Below are 17563 nucleotides of genomic sequence, written 5' to 3'. Positions count from 1 at the left end.
CAGATGGACCTGAGTTCAAATTCAAGTTCTATCACTTCTAAACTGTGACCTTGGACAAGTTAGTTGATCTCTCCAAGCCTCAAACATCTCCTCTATAGGATGACAATAAGAATATCCGCTTCTTCACAGGGTTGCAATGAGGGGTAAGTGAGACTACAAATTGTACATGTACAGTAAGCACTGAATAATTGTAGACTATATATTTTTTCTGTTTTGTCATTAGCTCATGTATTTTAGTCTGGATTAGCCCTCTTCCAAAAGAAACTGTTACAATGAAAGAGTGGATTCCTACTTTCACTGAGGTTGTGTTGTTTGGCCCAGAGGTGGAAGGCAGCTTAGGGGAGCAACACAAATAGGGTTTATCTATTGCTCTAAAGCAGAGCTTAATAAACTATGGCCCACAAGCCAAATCCAACTTCCTGCCTGTTTTTGTAGAGTTTTAGTAGAACACACTCATACTTATTTACATATTGTCTATGTCTGCTTTTGTGCTACAACATCAGCGATTGTTGAATAGTTGCAATAGTTGTGGTCTACAAAGCCTAAAATATTTAGTGTCTGGCCCTTTACAGGAAAAGTTTTACAGAAAAAATCCAATTTTTCCAAGTCACATAGCTCTGAAAACACATACATTGGAAATTCATCTCCTCAAGGGAAAATATAAAGGGTACCTTCAAGAAGTCAGCACATTTACTTCAACTCATCAATGCCAGGTGCGAGTGTGAGTCCCCGGGGGTTAAAGACTCGTAAGGCAGCATCCTTCCCCATGAAGAATCCACAGTCCATTTGGGGATCAGGTGAATATGCAGTGAGCCAAATTCTGTGCCAATGATCAGAGCAAATGGCTGGGGCCACACTGAGGCCACTGTGGTTCATTCTTCCTTTCCACATGGCCATCAACTCTGTCATAAAAAAGGTGAATTTTGAACAGAGGCTCTCTGTTTTCCTCCATTTCACTTTCCTGTCTGTAGGAGAGTACTGAGAACCACCGAATAGATGAGGATTATCATAATGGAGAGTCATTCTTAGAATTTTCTGGCAATGATGTGGAGGGTGGAATGGGCTGGGCAGGGAATAGGAACAGGAAGCCTTCTGCAAAGCCCACTGCTGTCATGCATGAACTGTCAGGGGAATACAGCTTATCCTTGAGTGGTGGCTAAAGAAATGGAAGGAGGTTGAGCCATGAATCAGAAGTAAGCAAACAAAGTTAAAAATGGATGAAGTTGCAAGGAAAGAATCATCATTCGTTCATTCAATTATTCATTGTATTCTTATTTATTGAGTGTATAGTACATGACAATCAGTTTAAGGCACTGAGGATCTAGACACAGAAACACCCAAGAACATACTAGTCCTTGCCCTATGCAACTTGCACTCTAGTTGGGTGAGGCATGCCATCTTAGTTTGCATCCCTCCAAAAACAGACCTGCTTTTCTCAGACATGGTATCAAGAAGCACAGGGAAAGAAAGGGAAGGAAGGAAAATAAGTAAGGGGCACGTTAGTGCATAAGTCACTGCTGTGTGTAATTGAGGTTTAATCTCGTCTTATAACCAATGAGGGTATAGAACATGCCTCAGAATTTTCCCGGTGAGCAGCAAGAAAGCTGGAGTATTGATCCAACAACTCTTATTCCTCATTGATTTAGGGTCATTTGGGTATGGGGGGGAGCATTAGCTCTCCCCCTCCTTTAAGGACAGACACAGGAAGCTATAAGCATGTATAGAAACATCTGAAGGTACTTCTCCAGTAGGCCAGGCATGTAAGCAGAGTACTGTATCCACCTATACAGGTGACAAACAATGAATAAATATTCAGGAAAACTGAGATGGTGATAAGTGCTATGCAAACAATTAAAACAGGTTGATGGGGTAAAGAATGACTGGAAAGCTAGTTTAGATGGGATGGTTAAATGGCAAACACAAGGAAGACCCTGGGAAACAGCATTCAGCAGAGCTAAAAAGCAAATGCAGAGTTTATAAGACAGAAACAAAGAAGAGGAATAGAAGGCCTCTGTGGTGGACAGAGGGTAGAGAGCAGGGGGAGAGTGGTACAGGATGAAGCCCCAGATAGGCAGAGGCCAGACCATGAAGCAAGGGCAGGACACTGGGATGTTGTTTTCCACGTGCGGGGCAGTCACTGAGGAGTTTTAGGCAGGAACATGACATGATCTGATTAATATTTTTTAAAGTTCATCCTTGTTAGTCTTCTTCTCTCTCTTCCCTTCCTGAATGTTTAATACCAAAAGCCATTAGACGGGGCTGAGCGAGGTCAATTTCCCCATGGGGGTGGAGCAGGATGTCTGAGTCCAGGTAGGGTGCAGAGAATGTCCACGTGGATGATGAGAGTGGTGAATGGCAGCTGCCCGGCAAAAGGTTAGAAGCCAGAGTGGAAGGGTGACAGGGTTTCCACAGGGGTTAGGGCTGCCCAGCCAACGTGCTCGAGCCCAGGTATGATGAGAAGGGCGTCCACATGGGAGAGCGACCTGGCATGAGAGATTGGAGTCCAAGCCTGGGAGGGAGGAATCGTGGGAGGGGACAGTGAAGTAGTGGTCCCACATGGAGTGTCAGAGCCCAAGCACAGTGAGAAGGATGTTGACACAGGGAAGTTGTGGCCACTGTGGTCCCGTGCAGATCGAGACGGGGATCTGCACAGGAAGGTACCAGGTGTGAAGAAGTTGGAGCATGAGAGTGGTGAGTGTATAAGTGCAGGTAGGCAGTCCAGTGGCAGTGACTGGAATCCAAGCAGGGTGAGGAGGGCATCCACTTGGGGCACCCAGGTGGGGAATATCCCAGAACAGGGTGTCAGAACACAAGATGGGAAGGAGGGCATCCTTGTGGGGACGGCAGTGGGTATGGGATGTTGGAGCCCAAGTGGGGTAAAGGAGGGTGTCTGTGTGCATTGAGGGGTGGGCACGCAACAGCAGCCAAAGATTTATACGTTCGGGGCACTGATCAAATAAGTAAAGATATTAAGAATAATGGGAACCAGGGTTCTCATTGTCAGAGAAGGCATTATAGGTATGGGAAGGCAGGAAACTAGGAGAGACCCTGTGATGATTTGAATTGGAGATATAAGTGTGAATTTATCATTTGAGGGCAAGGAAGAGGTCTAAATGTGTTTACACATGTGTATATACATGTGTGTTCTCTAGCTTTGCCTGCTCAGTGAGAGGACCTGGGGGCATACCAAGCACCTGGATCTTGATTTCTAAATACTCTTCCACTAAAAGGAAACAGGATACTTTGGAGAAATGGCAGATTTCAAGTCTGGGACAAGGAATGTATAAAATATGCCTGGAACGTCTTGCGCCAGAAAAGAAAGAGGTACTCAGAGAAAGATGGGTATATATCAAAGGGACAGCTTGAGGGGGCTCCTGCATGTCAACTATGAGATCATGTGAGCATTAAAATAAATAACGACCATAACATTATTATCCATTGAATGAAATAGCAACTTTAAATCCATACAGATATAGATAAATGAAGATAATGAAAGTTGGTTGAGATATAGGATCTCTCCCCACAAAATACTTATTAATTACAAAGAGAAAAAGAGCAATTTTGTAGTGGAGAGTCCTGTCAGACACCACCTTGATCGAGTAATCAAAATTAACAGCACAATAGTGGGATAAATCAAATGTATGAGATACAATGAAAAGAATACAGCATCACTTCTGTGGTACTTCTCACCAAAGATGCATAATTTTAATTTAATTATTAGTAAACCTCAGATAAAGCCAAAATGAAGGACATTCTGCAAAATAACTGGCTTGTCATCTTCAAAAATGTCATGAGATTCAAGTAGAAACTGAGAACGTCCAGATTGAAGGAGCTTAAAGAAATATAACTGTGTTTTTCTGAATTGGATCTTTTTGCTATAAAGAACATTATTGAGATAACTGACAAACTTGAATGGAGTCTGAGAGTTGACAGTGGAATGAAATGGCTATATTGTGCTTATGTAGGAGAATGTCTTTATTTTAGGAATCCACTAATGTATTGGGGAGATTATAGCATCAGATTGGCAATTTACTCTCCAATGGTTCAGGTGAAAAAACATACCATAGTTGCAACTTTTTTTGAGATTGCTTCAAAATGAAAACTTAAAAAAATATATATTCGCTTTGGCCACTTAATTTCCTAGGTCTTTGCACATGCCCCTACCCCAGCCCTTTCCCCAGAATTTCCCCCTTGGGAACCCTTGCTTGTCCGTCATGTCATTTCCTCTGTGTAGCGAGGGTACCCTTTAGAACATGTACCATGTTCCCTGGCATTAACGTTTACCTGTCTATGTCTACAGTTCTATTTACCCCAAAGCGTAGAGTCCATGCCCATCACACTCATATCTGTATCCCTAGTACTTAGCACAGCACCTGGCGTTGTGCTTGATGAACAACCATGCGGAGAGGGAGAGAGACAAGATTATAGGTGTAAATTTGGGAAACACTTCTAGAGCCAACAAGGTCAAGTGGGGAAAGGAGGAGATTTGGATACTGCCTAGCCTAGGTCTGAATTATACAGCTGGGTGACCCTAGACAAGACTTAGACTCCCTGAGCCTTGGTTTCCTCGCGTGTAAAATGGGTTGTTAGGTGAAGCAAAGGTAATAAGGTTTGTAAGTCATCTAGTTGAGTTCCTGGTGCTTAGCAGGTATGCAACAAATTTTAGTTTCCCTTTTCACTTAAAAATAAGAATAAAAACCATCAAAGAAGACTAGAAGTTTAGAACTCCAGCTTATATGCCTGACTTTACTGTAAACTTAGTATATGAACTTGGATACGTTATTTCACTTTACAAGGCTTCAATTTGCTTCTCAGTAAAATGGAAGGTGGAAAAATGGAGGGAAGAGGAGTGGGCTTAACGACTGTCATGCTACCAAGATCTCATAGTTCTAAAATTTAACAAGATTTTCCTTCTGGGTAATAGTGAGTACAGACAATGAAGGATAAGAAAGATTCTGCTATATTTAAAGGATGCTCCTCAGTTTAAGCTTAGCAGGCGAAGTCCGCCTGCTGGACTGTACAATTGACTCGTTTATACCTGTTTAAAGCAGAGGTAAATTGAGAGGTGGTAGCGTTGTTAGGTTACTGTTGAGCACATTAATAATTTATGAGCCATCCAGGAATTAACACACACTTTCAGTTCACACTGCATTTTTCCTTATTCATAATTCTTTGCCTAATTGCTTTTTCCTTTAAAAATAAGGGAGCTGAGACCTTGGATATTTGCCTAATGGCTCAAACAGAGCCATGACCCATTGCCAAGTCTTTCAGTCCTTTTATAGCCTGGGGACATTTGCCATTGAAAGAAAGCTGATGGGTTTGATTTTCCTGAAAGAGATACTTTGCACTGACCTCTGGCCCCATTAGATACTTTGGTCATTGCCCATTCACTGTAATGGGTGCAATAAATTTGTTTTAATTTAAGACATTATCAAGTAGGGAATATTGACAAAGACAAAACAATGTTTTGAAAAGAGCCAGGACGAAATCATGAATAAATAAATATGTTGAATTTAGCTGATAAATTAACAAAGGTTTATTCATAAGAGTCTGACTAGACCATTTCAAAGTTAGGCCAAAGGTGATTCCATTTCTAATAGAAATGTCGTCTTTCTCTTTAGGCCAGAAGAAATGTGTGCATCATAGAAAGACATTGCAAAGTGTAGAAAGGCACTTATCCCTTCTGACAGATCTGTTTTAAATAGATCTGTTTTCAGCTAAATGCCAGAAACAGCCCGATGAGTCTAGTAGCCTTTTCTACAGCAGGGCATTTATTTTCTTTGTGTAAATACCTTCATTAGGGATCTCAGCAGGCTGTTTCTCCACCTTTTCTTTGTATTAGTCCTTTAGAGTAGTGTCAAAGCACTGAAATTCTGGTTAAGTATTACCTGTCTGTGTTTCCTTTTGAGTGAAAGAAATGACTCTTAACTTGGGTATATTCCTTTTGAGGAAGGGGATAAGGGTGCATATGGCACTGATCCTTACGCTAATATTCTTACACAGGTAACATCATTCGGACAGAAAGCAGAAAGAGCCAATAAACCACAAAGCATATTTGCAAAGCTGTGAGGCCTTGGATGGTGTTGTTTTATGCAAAGTCCAAATGGCTAAATCTTCCAGGTTACAGGTAACCCGAGAGCATTTTTAGCTGCATAAAAACTAATTGGAACAACTTGAATGGAAGAAAATTTTGCCTGAAGTCTTTAACCACGCCGGTAACCTAATCGTTTTCTGTTCAACTTAGGGCAGTTTTAGGAAAATGAATCCATGCATGCAGCTTAGGAAACCTTACACAAGCTCAGAGAGTTCGGGAGAATCATAAAAATCTCATTTAGAAAGTTTGGTGTGTGTGTCTCATGTTTTGACATCACTGCTCAGGGACAGGAAAGCCATAGTTAGATAGGGGAAAGTATAATTTTTTAAAAGGTCTAACAAAGCAAGACACAAGAAAGCTGATTCTGGTTTCTCTATGATGATGAGGAATATTTCTCCATGAGGAATTTATTGATCATCTTTATATGCAAAGGATCCAAAACTTTGTAACTCATGACTACTTCAGTGAACTCTCCACATGGTAACACACCAACAGTTTGACATGTGCTGCTGTTAACTGAAGTGTATTTTAGAAGAAAAAGCATGGACTGGAAGTCTGAAGACCTTTTGATCAAGTTCAGTTTCTGCCTCTTGCTAGCTCTGTAAGTTTATGCAGGTTATTCAAACTTCTTGAGCCTGACTTTCCACCTGCATGGAATTAATACTTTCTCAGACACCTCATGGAGGTTTTGTAAAAATTCTTTAAGCTAGTCAATAGAAAAATATGTGCAAGGTATAAAGCCCTCTGCAAATATAAGAAATTATTTTTATATCACTATGATAGGATAATGCCCTAGGTCATTTTATTTTTATTTGGTTGTTTTAATTTCACCCTTGCATGTAGACTACATGCATTTGCTGTAATTCACCAAATCAAAATCCCCAGCTCTGCAAAAGCTACACTTGGAAGAACATGATAAAAACAGTTTCGTTTGGACTGTATGCCCATCTAAAGTCTTCTTTGGAATGTAATTCAGTCAGAAGAAATTATGGCACTAGTAAATATTCTGAGAATTCATGAAATTCCACAGCCCAAACCATGATTCACTGCTTCAGTACCAAAAGCATTTGGAAGCCACAACACTGGCTGCTTCTGAGGCTCTAAATGGGGCCACGTGCACTCCCTGTGGCACGGCCTGCTCCCACCACTCAGGAGAGATGGCACTCAAATTCCCTGGAGTCTCTTCAAACAGTATTTTTCTTCCTTCCTCGTGGACCTTCCTTAACAATGTACCTTTCCTTCCTCGTGGACCTTCCTTAACAATATACCTTTCTGGATTAAGAGATGACATAGTGTTTTAGGGTTTTTCTCCACCCCTCAGGCATTCAACATGAGTATTCTACAAATTTATCTTATATAAAAACTTTGTGAATCAGCGCTGAATTTTCCAGTACCAGCCTTAAACAACCTGTCATTCAAATCCTTAAGGATGGGTTTATGTGAAAGTGATTTCTCCACACTTGCCTTTGCTTCATCTTAGATGGCAGTGTGGTTCTTCCTTTGAAAAAATCACTAAGGGAGATGGTTCCTTCAGGCAACTAGCATGGTTCAGTTACTATATCAAATGAAACGTCTATAGACAAAAAGCTACAGGGCTTCCCTGGTGGTGCAGTGGTTGAGAGTCCGCCTGCCGATGCAGGGGACACGGGTTTGTGCCCCGGATCTGGGAAGATCCCACATGCCGCAGAGCGGCTGGGCCCGTGAGCCATGGCCGCTGGGCCTGTGCGTCCGGAGCCTGTGCTCCGGAACGGGAGAGGCCACAGCAGTGGGAGGCCCGCGTACCGCAAAAAAAAAAAAAAAAAAAAAAAGCTACAAACACCAGCTTGAGTAGCAGCAGTAATGTGTAGCCAGGTATGCTGTGGCATGTGTGTGGGACTCAGGCATTCAGCCCTGGCCAAATGTCAGACAGTGCAGATAAAAATCTTCTGCCTAAGTGGGAACCGTGTAATCTCACTCTGTCTTTCCAACACATCGGAACTAGTTTCACAAAGTCTACGTGGTTCCCAAAATCCTTCTAAAGCATCATAGAATGTAAGAAATAGAGGTCATGTGACCTCCAGGTGGATACTTGGATTCCTCTGTAGCACCCTGCGCTACCAGATGCTCCAGCCATAGCTTGAATATGTCCAGGGATGGGACAGTACCTCCTTCTAGAACATCTCAATCTATTTTTGGACAATTCTAATTTTAGGAAATGTGGTATTTTGTTTTAACTATTCCCAATGTCTAAGGCTCTACTTAACCTGTGGGGAATGTCACCTATCTGAGGTCTGTATTGGTTCTGAATATTCAACCAGTGGCAATCCCATCTACCCACTTGTCATCTGGCACAGATCTCCCCTTGTTACTTACAAGGCAATCAGGAGAAACTCTGCCCATTATCTGAATCTAGCTCTATGTTCTAACCTATGGATTTCCCCTTTAAATTTATCCTTACCAAAAAGAAATAAAGCAAATCTAGCATGATTTTTTTCTTACTAAAGCCATGCTAGCTTCTAGTAATCAGAACTTTTTAAAAATGTACAGAAAAACTCTGTTTTAATATTCCTTTTGGGAGTTTTGCCCATATGTGCATTAACCCATCAGTTTAGCTTGTAAACTAACTCCTGCCTTGAAGAATTGAAGCTATATTTGGGTATATTCTATCTGCTAGTACTTTTCCCATTCTTCACAGTTCCTCTGTATCTTACATATATATTGATTTACTTCTCATTGGATAATATTTTTGCTCAACGTGCTTGTCCTGAGTGTCGCTATCTCTGCATTCATTTCAGCCAACATAGCCTCATATTTTAGTTTTGAATGTCCTTGTTGTCTCTGCTCAGGGTACATGAGTGACTGCAAACAGGCTATTTTGTGCTGACAAGCCATAGTCTGAATGGTGTGCAGACACAAAAATACAAATTGCATGTTTTGGATTTGGGTTTGAACTGGCCTCATTAGCAGCCAATCTACTAGGTAGTCTATACCCATAAAGCATGGATTGAGAAGCAAAAAATAATTTCTGAATTTTGGTTCTGCTCTTCATGCTGGATAAATTATTCATTCCCTAGTGCACCTTTATAAGAAAAAATAGCTGATGATTATGCTTACCTTTACAGATACAACACAGAGCTAATATGAACTATTTAGCCTAAAATAACTGAAACATTTTTAACACCAAAATCAGATATATCAATATAATGTTGTAGTATGCAAAAACTAACCTAAAGACTATCTTGTTCTCTTTAAAAGAGAAAGTTTCATTCTATTCCCATAAAAGGTATACATAAAATTACATTATAGTATTATATATCATTCATATATATGCCTATATATGATATATATTATCCTTTTAGCATAAAGAAAGCTACCTAGGTGACCAGGAGTATGAAACACTGAAAAATTGAGTGTTTTCCTTACCTGCCATTAGTTCACATTTACTTTCACTGAATTCATGGGGCAGCTGCATCCTGGAAATGCCTATTTTCACTGACCACAACTTCAGCAAACGGAGGTCCCGGTGTGTCTCTTAAACTCTGGGCTTCTGTGAAACTCCTGGTGAAGTCTGGATACCCGTGGGTTGAGGTAAACTAGTTCCACTGATCAGGGTCTGGTTTCTTCTGCTTTGTTTGACTTGGGTGTGCTTAGCTTCCATCTGTCTGTCATCCTAGAATAGCAGCCAGAGACAGCCTGTGTGTTACCTCTTGGGCAGGAAGTTTAAGTCCCCTGGCATGAATTGCATTCAGCAACTAAATAAATAAGATACCTTGGAGATGGGCTTTTATTCATAGGAAACCAGATAGCCTTTTTGATGATAAAATATTTATTCCCTATTATCCTCTTGTTGCCAGGACTACTGCTTATGGCCCGTTTCTTAAGAGGAGCTAGAGTGATAAAGAGGTTATAGGAATTAGTAGGGTAATTTTTATTTTCAAGAATATCTTGAATGATATTATATTGCCCAGAACTGAGTGTGATTTGTCATTTAATGTTGATTGAGATCACACCATGTCCCACTTTAAGTCAATACTTCTTCTTTTTAATCATTGTTTTCCTCTAAGAAACAACATCTTCACTTTATAGCTTAAGAAAGTGACCAAACATAGTCACTTTTAAGGCAGCTAAATGAATTAATCAATGTGAATTCATGTAAGTGTTTAGAAAAATCTAACTACTCAAAATGAACATTTTGTGATAACTTAACTTTATTTAACACAATTTTATTATTTTAACTATTTACAAAGTACCAGCTAAGTCCTATTGGAGACCCAAAGGTGTTAGGGTCTCTGACCTGCAGGAGCATCCTGTTTAGTAGGGTATTAGTATACAAATACAGATCATTCTACACCAAGGCAGACTCTGATAAGCACTGTGCTAGGAGTACAAAGTACTAGAAGGATATGGAATTCTGACTGGGAGTATCCAAGAGGACTTTGAGGAAATGCTGTCTTTGAGTTGGAACTTGACAAATAACAAAAGTAGGTAACATTTATTGAGTGCTTCCTAAATGTCAGCACTGTTCAAAGTACTTTAAACGTATTAATTCCTTTAATTCTCTTGATTAACATTATAAGCTAAGTCTGTTATAATTCCCATTTTACAGTTGTACAAACTGAGGCACAGAACAGTTAAATAATTTGCCAAAGGTCATAGAGCTAGTAAGTGATGGAGTGAAGTTTCAAATTCAAGGAGTCTTGCACCAGAATGCTTACTGTCATTCTTAACCATAACACCATACTACTTCCTGTCAGGGAAAAATAAGATGTCACCAAGCAGATTCACAGCAGCAGCTCAGCCACAGCCATGGAGAAAGGAAAATTCAGGAATGTTTGGAAAGGCCAAAGTTTATTAGTGTGGCTTGAATGTGGAGAAACAAAAGATGGATTTAGGAATTGTAGACTATAAGATATACACAGAATGCAAGGAGGTTTGGATTGCAGCAGGTTGGATTTGCAGGTCTGGCCTGAGGAACAGCAGTGGGGAGCAGGGAAGTGCCTGGTCAGATTTTTGTCAGAGGAAGACCTTGTGGAGAGGAGGATTGAGTGACTGAAGAGAAGGACATCCTTTAGGGATCTATTAATTAAATCATTAAAAAAACAATTTTTGAGCTTCTCCTATGTGCCAAGCACTGTTCTGAGTGCTGAGCATATAGCAAGGAATAAGGGAGACAAGATACACAAGGCTTCCAATTTCATTGTTTGAAAGAATATGGAAATAAATGGATGAATAAGCAAGATAATTTTATATAGTCCTGAAAGAAAAAAATAGGTCAATGTGATATAACAGAAAGCGACCATTGACAGGGGAATGGCCACTTTGGAATGGTGGTCAGGGAAGGTCTCTCTGAGCAGGTGACATTCCAACTGAGGCCTGAATGACAGAGGAGCCAGTCATGGGGAAGGAAGGGGAAGGGTTCAGCAAAACAGGATTTGGGTTTATGAAGAAAAGCAGAATTAACAAATGCAAAAGCTCTGGATTGGGAAAGAGATCGGAAGTTTCAAAGGACAGAAAGAACGCCAAAAGAAGTGCTTAGCAGAGATGGGGAGGGATACAAGGCGAGGTTGGAGAGTTAAGCAGGGCCAGCGCCTTGTAGGTTAGGGTAAAGTATTTGTGTTTTATTTTAAATGAACTGGGAAGCAATTGGAAGGTTTTAAGTATGTTTTAAGTAGTGAATGGCTTACTCTGTTTTATATTTTGAAAAGATCACTCTGGGTAAAATATGGATAATGGATTATAAGGGGGCAGAAGTGAAAGCAGGAAAATCAGTTAGGAGGCAAATTGCAGAGGTCCAGAAAAGAAAGAGATTATATGGCCTAGACCTTGAAGGAGGAGAGGTGGATGGATTAGGGTTACATTTTGGAGGCACAGTTAAAAAGATTTGGATTAGGTGCAAGATATGGGAAAAAGAAAGGTACCGATGATGACTCCAAGAATTTTGAACCCACTGAATGGTGTGGTGCCTGTAATGAGCTAGAGAGAACTCTAGAGAGTTCTCTAGAGAACAGGGGGAGTTACGAGTTCTGCTATGGACATGTGGGGCTGTTCGGGGGGGTAACTAGGTCGCCTCTTTGAGGATACTAAAATATGGATGAGAGAGGTGGATACCACAGGAATTACAGTTATACCATTAACTGACAAATGTGACTAGATATCAGGGCGAGGGCTTTGATAACTTCAGGTTTGAGTCTGAAAAGGTAGAAAGGAAGAGATCCCATTAACCAACATGATAGAGTAGGAGAGGTTTGGCAAAGAGAAGGCTTAATGAAAGCCAGGAACCATGAGGAAATTCCCATTTGAATAGTGGACAAAGGTACAGACTTTAGAATCTGAAAGACTTGGGTTTGCATCCTAGGTGAGCCCTTTACCAAACCCGTGTAACAAGTTACCTGGTTGCCTCAGCCTCCGTTTCTAATCTAGAAAATGAGAGAAATGATTTGGTAATGATAAGATAGTGATAAAGAGTAAATGACAGGCTTCCCTGGTGGCGCAGTGGTTGAGAATCCGCCTGCCGATGCAGGGGACACGGGTTTGTGCCCCAGTCCGGGAAGATCCCACATACAGCGGAGCGGCTGGGCCCGTGAGCCATGGCCGCTGAGGCTGTGTGTCCGGAGCCTGTGCTCCGCAACAGGAGAGGCCACAGCAGTGAGAGGCCCACGTACCGCAAAAAAAAAAAGAGTAAATGAAATTATATATGTAAATGCTTAATACATAGGAATCATGCAATAAATACTATTATCACTGTCTCTTATAATTACTATTATAATAACAATATAAAAATAGCAATAACTGTTGGGATGTGTTTTATTTCTGTTGATTATTACTAAGATAATAATGTTCTGACTATTAGTTCCTTTTAAGCAAGGCTTGCAAGGATATTAATCCAGATTTGATATTCAACTCTTTCTTTTGCTATATTTAATCATCAAAACAAATTACAGGGGCTTCCCTAGTGGCGCAGTGGTTGAGAATCTGCCTGCTAATGCAGGGGACACGGGTTCGAGCCCTGGTCTGGGAGGATCCCACATGCCGCGGAGCAACTGGGCCCGTGAGCCATGGCTACTGAGCCTGCGCGACTGGAGCCCCTGCTCTGCAACAAGAGAGGCCGTGATAGTGAGAGGCCCTCGCACAGATGAAGAGTGACCCCTGCTTGCCACAACTGGAGAAAGCCCTTGCACAGAAACGAAGACCCAACACAGCAAAAATAAATAAATTAATTAATAAACTCCTACCCCCAACATCGTAAAAACAAACAAAACCAAATTACATATTATTTATGTACTTTTCCCAATTTACAGATCGATACACTAAGGCTCAGAAAGGGTACCATGTGTAAGGTTACACAGCAAGGAATTGGAGCCCACCTGGAAGAGCCAGGACTCACACCTAGATCTGACATGCTCCAAATAATCCTGAACTCTTTCCCAACAAATCACCAGTAAGATAAAAATACCATTGTACCACTTTGCCAGTTCTCTGGGATCTATGCTGAGTGAATACATTCTGTTTTATAAAAATGTTATTAGCAAATCACCACCGTGGTTTTCACAGTGTCTCATGGAATTTTCCAGTGCTGGACAATGTGCCTCTCAAGGCCTGTCTTTGGAGGACATGAAGAAAAGTCTTCAGTTCTCACCCATTGACAAATATGGTAAGTATACAGATTCGTCAGATTGACTAAGGAAACTACCCCTAGGAAGGTGATGTCTGTTTGATAATGAGGGAGAAAGTATTCTATTTTGTAATAAGTAGAGATGAAGGGTACTTTAAAAATATTATATCATAAAAGTGCAAACTTTGCTCTTGTAAGTCTTGTATAAGTCTACAGTTACCTTTGCATTTAATAATGTGTGCATAAGTGTGGAAGTGTATGTGGAAGTATATGGGAGTGTGTGTGCCCGTGGGAAAAAGTACAGCTCTTTTTTGAAAATAATCTCCTGCACCTCGTGACATTCCAAACACCTTGTTTCCACCTTATTGAGTCTACTACCTCTACACCTTGTTTCCACCTTATTGAGTCTACTACCTCTACACCTTGTTTCCACCTTATTGAGTCTACTACCTTGAAGTCCCATATTGTGCAGGTATAGGGAGGAGGAGAAAACTCCTCCCTACAGGAGGAGATGAATTTCCACAATTACATCATATCCTTGCTAAAGAGGAGTGTTTTCTCTTTAGCAAGTGCCGGAGGGTAAAATGTGAACCCCACTATTCGCTCAAAAAGCTGGAGAGGAGGTGAGGGTATCACTGATGGGATCTGTTTTGCACAGGACTATTTTAGAAAGAATTAATAAAGCTCTTTGAAATAGTTAACATAGCTCTGTGCTCGCCCCAGGAAGCCAGAGGATAGGCAGCACCCCTTATCAGCTGCCATATAAATGTGCCAGGCCTGTGATGTCCTTTCTCCCACCTCTAAGCCTGAGAAGCTCTATATTTAATTGGAATTTTAGTACAATGGGCTCATTTATTCATGGGAACTTCCTTTGACAATATGGAGGACTGAAAAAATGTATGTCAGTTAAAGAGAACAGATTTATTACAAGGACTGGGTCTGTGGGAGAATAAATTCGGTGGTGTGTGCCTGGTTCTGTGATATAGATGGCAATAGACCCTGCAGCTTTAGAATCCTCACCAATGCACCTCGGCTGCAGAGTATCATACCTAAGGCAATAGGAAGCCTCTAAGAAACGAAGAAGAAAATTGTTCTGGATAGATTCGACAAACTACTTGGGAACACTAAAGAAAGGAAACTTTGTGCTTCCGACTCCCAGTACGTGTCTAGAATGCAGTCGAGTGCTTTTTATCATCAGCTTTACAACATAATTGGCCAATCCAGTAACGGGGGAAAATGTGCTCTAAGTGTCACATCATCACATTTTTTATAGATATAATATCGTTTTTTCAAACCTTTACAGATGTGACTGCACAACCACAAAATAGAGGGCACCCTTTGAAATGTGTGCTTTGACCAGAAGTCTTTTCTTTCATGGAGTTTCAAGATGAAGCATTTCTTAACGATCTGTTTCTTAAAGGGATAAGACGTTGAGCAGAATTCCTCAAAATGAAGTTAGACAAAAGTGATGCAATGATTTTAAAAAGTAGGGTTTTCCTATGCATATATTGTACCCGGGGTAGAAGAAAACATTAGCATGTTTGAATGGAGTGACAGTCCCAATAGACAAAAAAGATATATTCAATATCTCCCGCTAGGAACATCACATCGTATAAGAAAGAACTCTTTAACTGCCCTCCATTTCTACTTCATTAACTAGTTGTGGTATAACAGCAACTTTATGAACTGTTTCTTCCCCACCCACAGAACAGGGCTAGAGAATGAGGATAAAATTAAGTACCTAGCTGTACTTGAGACCTTTCACCCTGAAGTAACAAAACATGTAGACATGGTTCAGTCTTTCCTTAAAGCCTGTGTTCAAATTTCATTTGGTCCCTCTTAAGCTGAGTGACTGCACAGAGTCTGTCCTTCAACTCTGGTGATGATGGTGTCAATAATAAAGGTCAGCATCCATGCCCTGCTGATTTTGCTACCTGTCTCCGAAGGTGAACCCTCCCACACTAGAAGGATGGATGCTCCCAATCAGATTTCCGCTGGAGTCCTATGGAGAGAGAGGCATGGAGCATCATAGGCCAGAAAAACCACATGTGGTACATTAAAAGGTTGATTATAGTAATGAAAGGATTACGTGCTTATTAAAGCATCTGTCTATGCCTGGGATGAAGTTCCAGTTTCAGTCTGGACAAGAGGAAATATCTTTGCTCTAAGGTGTAGATTTTTAGTCCGCCTAGAATTAGGATTCAATAATGTGTATCCTGCTTCCCCTAACCTAATCTCAGCTGGCCAGGGCCAGCCCCACTAGCAGGAGAGGACTGGTCACAGCAGCACTGGCAGCAGTGGTGCTGCCTCTCGGGAGAGTATATGTGCTGCCTAAGAGATTTTGACAGAGACCTTTCTTATGAAAATAAATATGCCCATCGAACTGCATATTGCCAGAAGTCTTAATGAAAATGTGGATAGCTGAGTTGGTTCTGAAAACTGAGCTATCAAAGGGAAGCAAAAGCAGCATTAGCTATTGACAAATGTTCCCATTTTCACAGAAACAATGAATGGTTTCCCTACTTGGAATGGAAAGGTAACTGCTTCCCTGCTCATGTCCTGCGTTCTCTAGGACTGTGGCCAGATTCTGAGGCACTAGCTCAATTCTCTGGACACACCCAGGGCTATTGTTTCAATGAGCATCAAATGCCACTAGTATTCAGACCTAAGCACTAAAAATTGGACTTTCAGATAGAAAAAAAAAGAAAACAACCAGAGCCAACCTGTTATAGAGAATACTCTTTCCTTTTCTCTACTGCCATCTCCACCTCCCTTTTCAGCCATCAACGGCTTTGCACTCACTATGTGTCAGACACTGTGCCACTTGTCTTATGTGCATTACCAGCCTTATGACTTCTCCCCTCTACAAATGAAGACACAGGCTCAGAAAGGTTAACAAAAATCACAGAACTGGTAAGTAGTGGAGGCAGGGCTTAAACCCAGATTCACCTGACCTGAAGCCCGTACTTTTAGCCATCATGATAAACCACCTTCCTGAACTGTACCCTTCTTTACTCCGAATTCAAAATGTCACCTGGCCAAACACCCATCACTGATGTTCCTCTGGTCTCAGCTCTCTGTTTTCATTGTAAATTCTGCTTTTGTTTTACAATTGCTTGTCAGCAACTCTTGTCCAAACTCTCTGTTCACATGAGCCAGGAGAGGCTGCTGGGCAGCTGTGCGTTGCACTGGCTGAGGCTGGTTAAGAGAAATGGGGAGATGGGCTGAAAGGCCGATGAGTAACAGCTGAACTTCTTTCCTGATGCAGGCTATGTGTCTGATCCCATGAGCCCGATGCACTTTCACTCTTGCCGGAATTGTGGCAGCTTTGAGGACAGCAGCTGACAGCATTCCGCATTTACCTAAGGAGAGTCTTCCCCCAAACTGACAGCAACAATTCTAACCATGGCAGCCTTGCTTCCATTTATATTTTACCCTCTAAGGTCTCCTTAAATTGGCTTATTCATACTGGTCCTATTTAATTCCCCACCACAAGTTGGGCTCTGGATTTGTGGCTGAGGAATGAAATGCAAAGGAGCCAAAACAAAATTTATTTGAAGAATTGTTTTTAATTTTGTAAAGGAAAAAATAATTTTATGTTGTTGGTTGGAGATGGGGCCTTAGTCGTTGGTGGGGACTTAACAATTGTTATGTTTTCATAGACTGAATTAAGTAGACGTGTTTGAGAGTCATGTGTTTGATTTCTTAGAATATTGTTCATTTTCTTATCTCATTATGTTACTTAAAGTGTCCAGCCCTGTGATTAAAGGTTCTTTGGTGACATACAAAATCGACTCAGAAGTGTATTTCATTCCAACAAGACTTCTACTGAGTACACCTTTCTTTCAGATATATTGGTAAAAATACATATTGATCTT

At 41.0% G+C, this 17563-nt stretch overlaps 1 protein-coding gene across 1 annotated transcript in view; it reads left to right on the top strand.

The window, feature by feature from the left end:
* Positions 1–17030, top strand: part of TNNI3K (TNNI3 interacting kinase) — a gene marked incomplete at its 3' end in the record, with an annotated part of 285722 nt that extends 268692 nt beyond the window's left edge. Inside the window, exons 25-26 of the mRNA XM_082863164.1 lie at positions 13645–13724; positions 16954–17030. Of these exons, the coding sequence (XP_082719290.1) occupies positions 13645–13724; positions 16954–17030 (157 nt within the window). The remainder of the gene's footprint in view (positions 1–13644; positions 13725–16953) is intronic.
* Between the last annotated feature and the right edge of the window lie 533 nt (positions 17031–17563).

The sequence above is a fragment of the Leucopleurus acutus genome (genome assembly GCF_964270905.1).
Source record: "Leucopleurus acutus genome assembly, chromosome: 2".
Classification (NCBI taxonomy): domain Eukaryota; kingdom Metazoa; phylum Chordata; class Mammalia; order Artiodactyla; family Delphinidae; genus Leucopleurus; species Leucopleurus acutus.
Note: the sequence above shows the minus strand (reverse complement) of the source record. Positions and strands in the feature narration are given on the sequence as shown.